At 37.9% G+C, this 12103-nt stretch overlaps 1 protein-coding gene across 2 annotated transcripts in view; it reads right to left on the bottom strand.

The window, feature by feature from the left end:
* The window catches only part of eps8l3b (EPS8-like 3b), a 60016-nt gene that overhangs the window by 26861 nt on the left and 21052 nt on the right, over window positions 1-12103 (bottom strand). For both annotated transcript variants that reach the window (XM_051924998.1, XM_028797082.2), the window contains exons 7-11: window positions 7649-7725; window positions 7185-7318; window positions 6123-6244; window positions 5126-5243; window positions 171-244 (exon numbers count right to left, since the gene is read on the bottom strand). In XM_051924998.1, coding sequence (XP_051780958.1) covers window positions 171-244; window positions 5126-5243; window positions 6123-6244; window positions 7185-7318; window positions 7649-7725 — 525 coding nt within the window. The remainder of the gene's footprint in view (window positions 1-170; window positions 245-5125; window positions 5244-6122; window positions 6245-7184; window positions 7319-7648; window positions 7726-12103) is intronic.

Raw genomic sequence — 12103 nt, 5'->3', positions numbered from 1 at the left:
AAATGTCAGTGTCAAGGTTACATTTCAATATATTTGCATACAATGTTAAAACAGTCTTCGACATTGTTAAATAGTAAAAAAAAGTAAACGCCAACAAACACTAGTCTGACATTTGAGATGATAGTGTCAAAGGAACATGTATGTTTCATGCTATAGTTCATCAGAATTACCAGCAGGTTAAATCCATATTTAATTTTCTGGATGCAGGCGCCAAACTCCTCAAGTGGTGGCAGTCCTTCAATAACTGTGAAAAGAGAACATCAGGTCAAATTAGGGTTAGGGGTTGTGTTAGGTAGGGTTAGGGTAGCAGGGCAGCATTTTGCAATACAAATGCCAACTACAGTACCTACAATGGCATACAGTTCAAACTTGTCCAAAAAATGTTTTTTTCATCTTAAAAATGTTGAGAAATTAAGGCGTTTTCTAGATATGTGGGATACTGAGAGATTAATTCATGCATTTATTTCTAGCAGGATTGACTACTGCATACTGTTATATACAAAATACAATACATCCAGTATTGTTCACTGGATTTTCAAATTGTTCTTTGATAGTTTTCAATTAATTCAAAATGCTGCTGCAAGAATTATTACAAGAACAAAAAAATATGAACACTCAACTCTAGTTTTAAATCCTTACACTGGCTCCCAGTTAAGTTTAGGGCAGATTTCAAATCCTTTTAACATATACAGCCTTAAATAACCAAGGTCCTCAGCTTTCCCTTACTTACATACCAGAGCGCACATTAAGATCTCAGAATGCCAGTCTACTTATGATTCCAGGGATTAATAAAGCAACAGTGGGAGGTTGAGCTTTGAGTTATATGTTAAAAGGAGGATTTTGCTTTGTAGATTGAACTGTTACTATTGTACTATTGTATTGTATTCCTGATGAGGCAATGATAGATTGGCCATCTAGATCTGTGTAGAGGATTATTTGTATTCTGTTTTGTGTATTGTATTTACCCCATTTTTTTGACACCCAATTTACCGGGATAGGAGTCTCACTCTGAATTGCCTTTCCCAAGATCTCTTCCATTTTTTTCCTACAAGATTTTTTTTTTTTTTTGGAGTTTTTTTTTTGTCTACTTAGGGAGTTAAGCTTGGGAGGCTATCAAAAAAACAGGCCTGTTAAAGCCCATCATGGCACTGCTTGTGTGATTTTGGGCTATACAAAAAATAAATATTTTTTTGTTGTTGTTGACTGTGATTTCAAGTCAGATGAAATTCCTACGGGAATGCAATTTCTGTCATCTAGACACATATGTCTAATAGACACCATATGGCCAAAAGTATGTGGACACATCTTCTAAATTACTGAGCCACACCTATTGTTAATACAGTAGGTGTATAAAATCAAGGACACAGTCATGCAATCTCTATTGTCAAACACTGGCAGCAGAAATGAAGAGCTCAGTGACTTTAAACGTGTAATGTTCATAGGCTGCCACCTTTGAAATAAGTCAGTGCATGATATTTTTGTTCTGCTGGATTTTCCCTCTTCAACTGTAGGTGCAAAGTGGAAGCATCTTGTAGCAACAAGAGCTCAGGCATGAAGTGGTATACAACGCAAACTCACAGAATGGGGCTGAAAAGTACTGAAGCACATGGAGCATACAAATCACCTACCTCTGCACTCACAGCAGATTTCCAAACTCTCTCTGGAAGCAACATCAGCACAAGCATTGAGAGTTGGGAGCTTTATGAAATGGGTTTCAATGGCCAAGCAGATGTACACAAGCCTAATATCGCTATGGGCAAAGCCAAGCATTGGCTGGAGTAGTTTAAAGCATGGCCACATCAGACTATGGGGCAGTAGAAACATGTTCTCTGGAGTGATGAATCATGATGGAATAATCTGTATTTGGCAGATGCCAGGAAAATTCTACCTTCTGGACAGCATAGTGCCCACTATAAAGTTTGATAGAGGAGGGATAATGTTTTTTTAAGGGGTTGGGCCAGGCCCCATGGTTCCAGTGAAGGGTACCGTTAATGGTATAACATACAATTGTTCAGCCTATATACATCGGACTTCCAATACAACTCAGAGTCCTGCCACGTGCAAAAGTTCGCTGACGACACTGTTATCGTGGGCTGCATCAGGAGTGGGCAGGAGGATAGGAACCTAACCAAGGACTTTGTTAAATGGTGCGACTCAAACCACCTACAACTGAACACCAGCAAAACCAAGGAGCTGGTGGTGGATTTTAGGAGGCCCAGGCCCCTCATGGACCCCGTGATCACTAGAGGTGACTGTGTGCAGAGGGTACAGACTTATAAATAACCTGGGAGTGCAGCTGGATGATAAATTGGACTGGACAGAGCCGACTATACTTCTTAGAAGGCTGACGTCCTTCAACATCTGCAATAAGATGCAGCAGGTGTTCTATCAGATGGTTGTGGCAAGCGCCCTCTTCTACGTGGTGGTGTGCTGGGGAGGCAGCATAAAGAAGAGGGACGCCTCACGCCTGGACAAACTGGTGAGGAAGGCAGGCTCTATTGTAGGCACGGAGCTGGACAGTTTGACATCCATGGCAGAGCGAGGGGTGCTGAGCAGGCTCCTGTCAATCATGGAGAATCCACTGCATCCACTAAACAGTATCATCTCCAGACAGAGGAGCAGCTTCAGCGACAGACTGCTGTCACTGCCCTGCTCCACTGACAGACTGAGGAGATCGTTTCTTCCCCACATTATGCGAGTCTCCAGTTCCACCCCCTAGGGGGTAAACGTTAACATTATACAAATTTTTTGTCTGTTATACCTGCATTTTTATCACTCTTTAATTTAATATTATTTTTTATGAGTATGCTGCTGCTGGAGAACGTGAATTTACCCTTGGGATTAATAAAGTATCTATCTATCTATCTACAAAAACATTTTAGATAATTGTGCACTTTCACCTGTTAAGCAACAGTTTGAGGGAAGTCCTGTTCTCATTCAGCATGATTGTGCCTCAGTGCACAGAACCAGGTCCATAAAGACATGGAGGAAATTCAGAGGTCTGCACAAAACTCTGTCCTCAATCCACCTGGAACACCTTAGGGATGAACTGAAACATCAGTACCTGACCTCACAGGGTCTTCATTTGGATGAATGGGCACAAATTCATGCAGACACACTTTAAAATCTTGTGGAAAGCCTTTCCAGATAAGTAGAGGCTGTTACAGCCGCAAAGGATGAATGGGGGGGTTGGGTGCAGAATGAGATGTCCAACAAGCTCGTTTACTCTAGGTGTAATGGTCAGTCATCCACAAACTTCTGATCATTTAGTGTACCATTTAGTGTACCAATGCATCAAAAGCATACATGAGCAAAAAGCAAACATTGTATATAATTTCTATCTTGTGTCTGCTACAAAGAGTAAGCAATGAATTTCTGTGAAGTGCTTTGAGCATAGTAAAGGTGCTACATAACTAAAATGTATTATTATTATTATTATTTATTATTATTACTACTACTACTACTACGTTTGGTTAAGCCCTTATTGTCTCAACTATGATCATACTATCACTGCTTTACACAACAAAGAGCACATGGAGACAAATGTGCACTTGGATTTCTTTACAGCTTGCTTCATTTAAGCCTTTCGTTGGCATTACACATGAACAAATGATGTGCACAGACACTAGGAGAACCTGAGAAAACCCATCCATCAACTTCTGAACCTGAATGATCCATTTTAGGAATCAGAGCCCAGCAACATTGGACACAATGCAGTAACCAACATTGGAAGGGCTGCCAACACTCATTCACACCAGACCAACATGCTCATCTATATAATGTGAAAGAAAGCTGACGTAACCAGAGAAAAACCCATGCAGACACCAGGGAAATGTGAGAAATCCACTCATTCAGTGCCTAAGCCAGAATTCAAATTCAGGGCTCTGGATCTGTGAGACAGCAGTGTTAACTACTGGGAAAAAAATGTTACGTTTGTAATTCATGCAGGACAAAGGCCATACATGCTGCCATAGAGCAATTCTTAATTTAACAATCTAGTCCAGTAAATTGAGCATCCCCTATAAAATATGTGAATGCAAGAGTGACTTTTCAAATTATAAGAATCTCTGAGAGTCACATGCATTTTTAAGGATGTTAAAAAATAATAAATAAGTGAGAGGTGATTCGTTCTCAAGTATAAAACTTGCTTAGTTGGCTAAAAGTAGAGATGTCCTAATATCTCCCCCGACATGTTTTCAATGCTTGCTTTGCTTCAGCAGTTTGTTCCAGATCCTAATGATCCTTTATACGAAGAAGTTCTTAGCTGAATGTTGGTTATCTCTAAATTAATATAGGAATTGCAAGAAGATTAAATGAAGGTGATGCAGTTTTGCTTTAGAAAAAAATCCATCCATCCATCCATTTTCCAACCCGCTGAATCCGAGCACAGGGTCATGGGGGTCTGCTGGTGCCAATCCCAGCCAACACAGGGCGCAAGGCAGGAACCAATCCCGGGCAGGACGCCAGCCCACCGCAGGAAACACACACACACCAAGCACACACTAGGGCCAATTTAGAATTGCCAATCCACCTAACCTGCATGTCTTTGGACTGTGGGAGGAAACCCACGCAGACACTGGGAGAACATGCAAACTCCACGCAGGGAGGACCCGGGAAGCGAACCCGGGTGCCACTGTGCCACCCTTAGAAAAAAATCTTTTAATGCAATTCCTTTTGCAATTCTTCATTAAGGAGGTGGAGGAACAATTGGAAACTGGTTTAACAATAGAGTCTTATGTTCACAAAGAGAACTGTAAATCACTGAAAGTAAATACCTTTAAAAGCGCCACCCTGTCAACTTTCTAATCTTAATTTCATAATGTTCCAAAAATATTAAGTAAACATTGATGTTCTTTAGTTGGATGTTTAAACCTTTCATTAAGTATTATAGAAAATTAAATTTTGTTTCACTCAGTTTTTCTAGATTTACAATATTGATCACTGTTACATCTATCTGTATAAACTATTATATAGTGCCTATCTATCTATCTATCTATCTATCTATCTATCTATCTATCTATCTATCTATCTATCTATCTATCTATCTATCTATCTATCTATCTATCTATCTATCTATCTATCTATCTATCTATCTATCTATCTATCTATATGCCTGTCACCTTACCTGACTTTTCTTTCTTTTTCTTCTTCTTCTTATTCTTGCCCAGGCTATGCGCCACCACAGTAGCATTTACCTTGTTAATGAATACCTCAATGTCATCCAGAACATGATTGATAATCTCCTGCAGGTAGAGATAATAACATTTTAAAATGAAAACAGTGTATCACCCAGTGCCAATCTATTGCCAAAGAGAACCAAAGTAGGAGAAAGGTTGTACTTAATATATGTACTTCTTGGTAAAGATGGAGGTGGGAGGTTAAAATGAAAATCCATGGTATGTATTATTACTATACATCAATGTCCACACTCACACTGGGACAATTTAGGGTTACTAATCAACTTAAATGTATTCAAATTTCATACAAAAGTCTGCTCTTTTTCCTGAACCAATCTAGGAGCCAAGTACATTGAGGTTGCAACCATTCCTTATGTGCAATTCATACCCACATACTGTATCAGATATCCAACTTGGCCATGTCTCTACCACTCTGAGAGTAAAAATGCTTCTCTCCTTTTATGCACAGTGCTGAATCTGTAAGTTGTTTGAATGAAAATAATCATTCTTGTCATTGTTTAAATGCCTGTAGAGCTCTTGAACAGCCATGAACAATTCCTACTGTATAATTCCAGTACATCACATTTGGAAAGTTTTGTATTTCATCCAATTTGTATTGTCCATTGATATGTCTGCCTCAGAATTCTACTAATTTATAGCCACATTCCAACTTTAGGGTTTTTGGTCTACACCCACACTTGGTGGTCTTGTGTTTTTAGAGCTTAGTCAACCCTATACTTCTGGCTTATTCTCTATGTGCTCCACTGGCTCGTAACCACATAATTGTAGGATGGTTTCAACGTCCAACCACTTGTATTCACAACTCTAGAGTTTGGGCCAAACAATTCCAAGATGGGATGGTGAGGTTGATTTATGGTTTGATTAGCCACTTATACAAACTTTGTGTGACCTTTTTTTTTTGAGTGGTGGCACTTGTCTACTCACCACATTTCTTTCTGTAAGAAGGACGTTTTCATTTTTGCCCACTTTGCTCTTCTCCCCTCTTGGAACTCTCTGGTTGGAGAAATCTGGCATTGGAAATTCCTGTTCTGATTTTGGTGGGTCCTCTAGAACATATCAGGGTGTATGAAATTAAAAAAACAGGTAGGATGCCTGTGACAATGCGACCACTGAAAACTTAATAACAATATAGAAACATTAGTTAGAAACAGAAGCAAGAAATGTGTCCAGAGTCAGCAAATTAAAAACAGTGAATGAATCAATAATTCTTCTGTATGCAGTGCCTGCAATTTGATCCATTATTGTTTTTTATGTTTAGTATCCAAACATAATAACCAACCTTTATTTTATGTAGCAACACTCATCAGATACATTACCTGTTCTTTATTTTTCATCCTCTTCAACAGCCATCTTTTGAACCTTCTCTTTGAGCATTTTTTATTTGCTCTTCAATGCTCTTCCCTCACTTCTATATCTATTCATTGTCCTCCATTCCAAGCATATGTACGATGCCAGTTCAACAGCTGAAATATGTGTTTCTAATTCATTTCTATTTCTCAGTATATCGTCTACTTTCATTATTATTTTCTTTTACTGAGATACCCTAATGTAGCCCCATTTTAAATGTGTATTTTATACAGAGTAACATCGGTTGTATGAATCACTGACCACAGTCAGTCAGTGTTCAACCCGCTATGTCCTGTGTTCTTCAGGTAAGATGTAAAAAGGGCCTGAGTTGCCTTGAAAGCTTGCATATTGTAATCTTTTTAGTTAGCCAATAAAAGGTGTCATTTTGCTTGACTTATCACTATATTAAAAACATGAACATTTCTGGGTGCATCCAGACTTTTAACTGGTATTGTACATGAATGCTGACAGAGCAGGAGATGTGGACAGAATGGAGTGTCAAAGAAGCAAGAATACAATAAAACAATTAAATATTATGGGAAAATAAGGCTGTTCCCTTTATTTTCAAAAGTGCCCCCTTGAACAGGCTTCAAGACAGCATCTGGAAAAGTAAAAACTCGCTGCATATCTTTGTCTTACCATAGTCTGGCATATTCCAGTGTGACCTGGGTAGCTCTGGCTCATTCCATTTCTCCACAGAGGGCAATGCAGAGGGGGTTCTGTTGCGGTATGGTGCAGGGGGCTGCTGGGATAGCATACTCTCGAGATTATTCCTAAAAAAGCAAGGAAAAAAATGTTGGGTATTGAATTCCTGGGGTAATGCTTTTGGCGATGCTAAGAGCAGTGTGAAGGATGTCATCAGGTATGTGCATGTTCACCTTCCTGAAGGCACCAAAGAAATGTTAGTTAACAGATGTGAAAAATATTCCAGTCATTTTCTAGGTACAGGAGGCCTGGGTCAATAAGACTTTGTAGAGGAGGTACTGAGATTGGCAGTGCTTAAATTGTTATAATGAAAATTTCATGGTGAGGATAGGTTGGCTTCCTAGTAGCAAGCTGGCTAACCCTGGTAATTAGCCACAAACCACAATGTAATGTTTTACCTTATATTGTCAGGGCCTCCCTCGTAGTCTTTTGCCTCTAGCATAACCTTATCCAACTCATTTTGAATGTGTTCAGCCTAAATGAGAAATAAAAAGAGAAATCTCATATCAGTCAATGATGACCAGTTGCTTTATTCTGGAATGTGGACAAGTCTAGGGATAACTTCCGAACCACTGAGAGTATAGCCTTAACTGTCTCAGAGACCTCCTATGCTAAAATGAAGCTCTTGATGAGCAAAAATACACATGTTCATAGGCTTCTGATGAATGTAGGGTTTAATTCATACAGTAGATTGCAGAATGGGGGGTGGAGTGGATGGAGGTTTTGTCAGGGGGTCTTGGGCATCCATGCCCCAGCTCAGTCTACTTTTAGCCTATCAGTGACAAACCAGTGATTCAAGCAAAATTAAATTTTCAGCAAAACATATAGTAAGTTTCACCTTGCAAAAAAAAAACACAACTTGTTTTGTGCCCAGTGAAATATACACGATTGACCCAGGAAGAAAGGGACTTGGTATGGTGCTATATATATATTTCCATCTTATCTGCCAGTTTATGGCAGCGCTGGCACAGGGACTACTATACCCATCAGACAACAGCAATGCGCGGAGTATTATGCATTATCATCATTATGTATTCTTGTGTATTATTATTAACCCGTGACCCCTGTGTTCGGATTCAGCGGGTTGGAAAATGGATGGATGGATGGATATGTATTATTATTATGTATTATTATGTATTATTATCATTTACAAAGTTCAAAGAGCACTTGCAAAACCACAATCTCATCAAACACTGCTACTTTCTTCTCATCTAATTTGGATTATTTTGGATTACATCTTTTGTCTGGGAGTAAGTCTTTTTATCTCATTTTAGTCATGATACATTTCCAAAGCACGCTTTTACTCTCATTTATTTTTATTTAGAGCCTTATCTAAGTCAAAAAAAGGGTGCACAGTGTTGCCAAACCTTTAAGTGCGGTTTGTAAATTTCTTTCCAATCTCTAAAAAAAAACTTTAAAAATGACAAAAAAACTCTTTGTAGTAAGTTTTGAGGTTGCAAAATCAAATGTGAAACAAATGTTAGCGTCAATTTTACAAAATTGTATGTGAAAGGAAGCTTGGCTGTTCTGAACATCACTGTGTATTATATTTTTGTGATGTTTTATTTTACATAACCTATGTTGTGAGATTCAGCCTACAAGACAAGGACAGCAACAGCTTCATTGTGTTGGTGCAGATAAGAAATACACTGAACTGTGTACATGTGACAATAACACTGAAATGAACAGATGACACTACATTTTTTATCAAATAAAACCTTTACTTTTTTGAAGTCATTGCATTTATATACTGCTTTTCCAGACACTCAAAGTATTTTACATAGAGTGGACAGGTTACTTAAAATATTACCAACTAGCCAACCCACGGTGTAGCATACGCCGCATAATTATTTATTGATGTGTGAACACTTCCTGAAAGACACAGTTGTCCAAATGGGGTTGGTTTGAGGATACGACTGTGAGTGAATGAAAAAATGGAACTCTTGAGAGAACAACATATAATTGTCCGTGACTGAAAACTGGCTCTGTCTTGCATCTTGCCTGCCATGGTCGGCTGCCTTAGTGAATCTATACTAATAAAAGGCAAAGCCCTCACTGACTCACTGACTGACTGACTGACTGACTGACTCACTCATCACTAATTGTCCAACTTCCCGTGTAGGTGGAAGGCTGAAATTTGGCAGGCTCATTCCTTACAGCTTACTTACAAAAGTTAGGCAGGTTTCATTTCGAAATTCTACGCGTAATGGTCATAACTGGAAACTCTTTTTTGTCCATGTACTGTAATGGAGGAGGGGGAGTCACGTATCGCGTCATCACGCCTCCTACGTAATCACGTGAACTGAAAACAAGGAAGAGATTTACAGCATGACTCAAACGTGGGAACGAAGGTGAATGACGTTAATTGTTGAGTGTCTTTTAATACTGTGTAAGCATACATGTTAACACATGTGCAATTAAACGTGTGCATTTACAGGGTGATTTCTCAGGCTTAAAAGCTCGCCTTTTATTAAAAAGGTAAATGCAAACTGTTTTCATTCTGAAGGGCACAAACCATGTTAGATTTCAGCCGTTAAACGCGCAAAAATGTTGGTACACCAGATAAATAAGCACAACATATTATCAGTTGTATTGTATGCTTACAATACATATAGAAATGTGTTAATCGTTAACTAATAGTATGGGATGGTGTTTTTCGACTCGCGCCTTGATTTAAACGATTCCATGTCTTGGTGGGTTTGCGTAGCTTATTGTCAATATCTTTACACCTGTTTTTAAGACTTATTGACTGAAACTGGCTTTCACGAAAAAAGTTAGGGCTTTGCTATAGGATACACCCTCCACAAGTTAAGGAAGTAAAAATAAAGGTATATATTTCTGTTTTATTTAAACCTTTTAAGTTCGTATGCATAGCCCCATTTGGCTGTTTTAGTTTTTTTTTTTCTTTCTTCAGTAATATTTAATCTCCTTAAAGAAAAACAACATATGCATTTTACTTTTTTTGTATCTCTTTAGTAATATTTTAGTGTAAAAGGATAACCAGTATTTAAACCTTTAATGTTACTTTATAAAGTTATTTTACACAATGTTGAAAAATTAATAAGAAAGCAACATATTTTGGCAGCTGCTGCTTTAATTTTCAATGAAATGAAAAAAGCTCTCCAAGAGAAAACCTCAATGAAGAAGAAACAGTTTGCACTATCTAAAAAGGAAAAACCCTCATTATAAACGTTTGCTGCAGATGACTTAACTGAAAATAAATGAATAGTTCCTATGTGTATAATACATATTTATCTATTTGACTTATGCCTTTATTCCAGCAACATCTGAGGTACAATTTGTTACATTACTTTTGTTTTTTGCAGCACAGGCAGGTGAAGTGACTTCCTCAGGGTCACACAGTGGTGTCAGTACCAGGATTTGAACTGACAAGCTTCGGGTTTGCTGAAATATTACTGAAGAAAGAAAAAAAACGAAAATGGGCAAATGGGGCTATGCATACAAATGTCCATCCATCCATTATCCAACCCGCTATATCCTAAATACAGGAGCCAATCCCTGCCAACACAGGGCACAAGGCAGGAAACAAACCCCGGGCAAGGTGCCAGCCCACCGCAGGGCGCACACACCCACACACACCCACACACCAGGGACAATTTAGAATCGCCAATGCACCTAACCTGCATGTCTTTGGACTGTGGGAGGAAACCAGAGTACCCAGAGGAAACCCAGACAGACACGGGGAGAACATTCAAACTCCACGCAGGGAAGCGAACCCGGGTCTCCTAACTGGCACCTTTCACTGCGCCACCATGCCGCCCGCATACAAACTTAAAAGGTTTAAATAAAACAGAAATATATACCTTTATTTTTACTTCCTTAACTTGTGGAGGGTGTATCCTGTAGCAAAGCCCTAATTTTTTTCATGAAATCCCCTTTCAGTCAATAAGCCTTAACAACAGGTGTAAAGCTAAACTTGCAGGACCGCTATTCAATTACACTTGCCTAATGCCTCTCCTAAGGGGACATACTGTGGGATCTGGGCATCAGTCAAAGCACCAATCACAGGCCCGATTAGAAAGCGGGAAGCTGTGATTTGTCATCTCCTTCCCATGTAACAATCACAGCCCATGTTACAACGCACTATGTATGTATGTATATATGCATATATGTATATGTGTGTGTGTGTGTATGTGTGTATATATATGTGTATATATATATATGTTGATATGTGTATATATATATATGTATATATATGTTTACATAACCTCTTTAACACACTACTTCTCCGCTGCAAAGCGCGGGTATTTTGATATATATATATATATGTGAATGTATGTATGTATGTATATATGTATGTCTATATTATATATATATATATATATATATATATATATATATATATATATATATATATATATATATATATATATATATATATATATGTGCATATGTATATATATATATGTGTATATATATGTAGATATATATATATTTATATGTATATATATATGTACATATGTATATATATATGTAGATGTGTAAATTTGTATATGTATATATATGTATATGTGGATGTGTATATGTATGTATATATATGTATATGTAGATATGTGTATATGTAGATATGTATATATATATATATATATGTTTACATAACCTCTTTAACACACTACTTCTCCGCTGCGAAGCGCGGGTATTTTGCTATAGATATATATATATGACAGCAACACTCATAACAATGACAACACAATTACATTGACAATCATGTTACGTTATTTTTAAAATGTTTCCTTTTCTTTTTCATAACCTCTTTAACACACTACTTCTCCGCTGCGAAGCGCGGGTATTTTGCTAGTTATATATATATAGATAGAAGATTATACCATAGA

Source organism: Erpetoichthys calabaricus, chromosome 3, assembly GCF_900747795.2.
Source record: "Erpetoichthys calabaricus chromosome 3, fErpCal1.3, whole genome shotgun sequence".
Lineage (NCBI taxonomy): Eukaryota > Metazoa > Chordata > Cladistia > Polypteriformes > Polypteridae > Erpetoichthys > Erpetoichthys calabaricus.
Note: the sequence above shows the minus strand (reverse complement) of the source record. Positions and strands in the feature narration are given on the sequence as shown.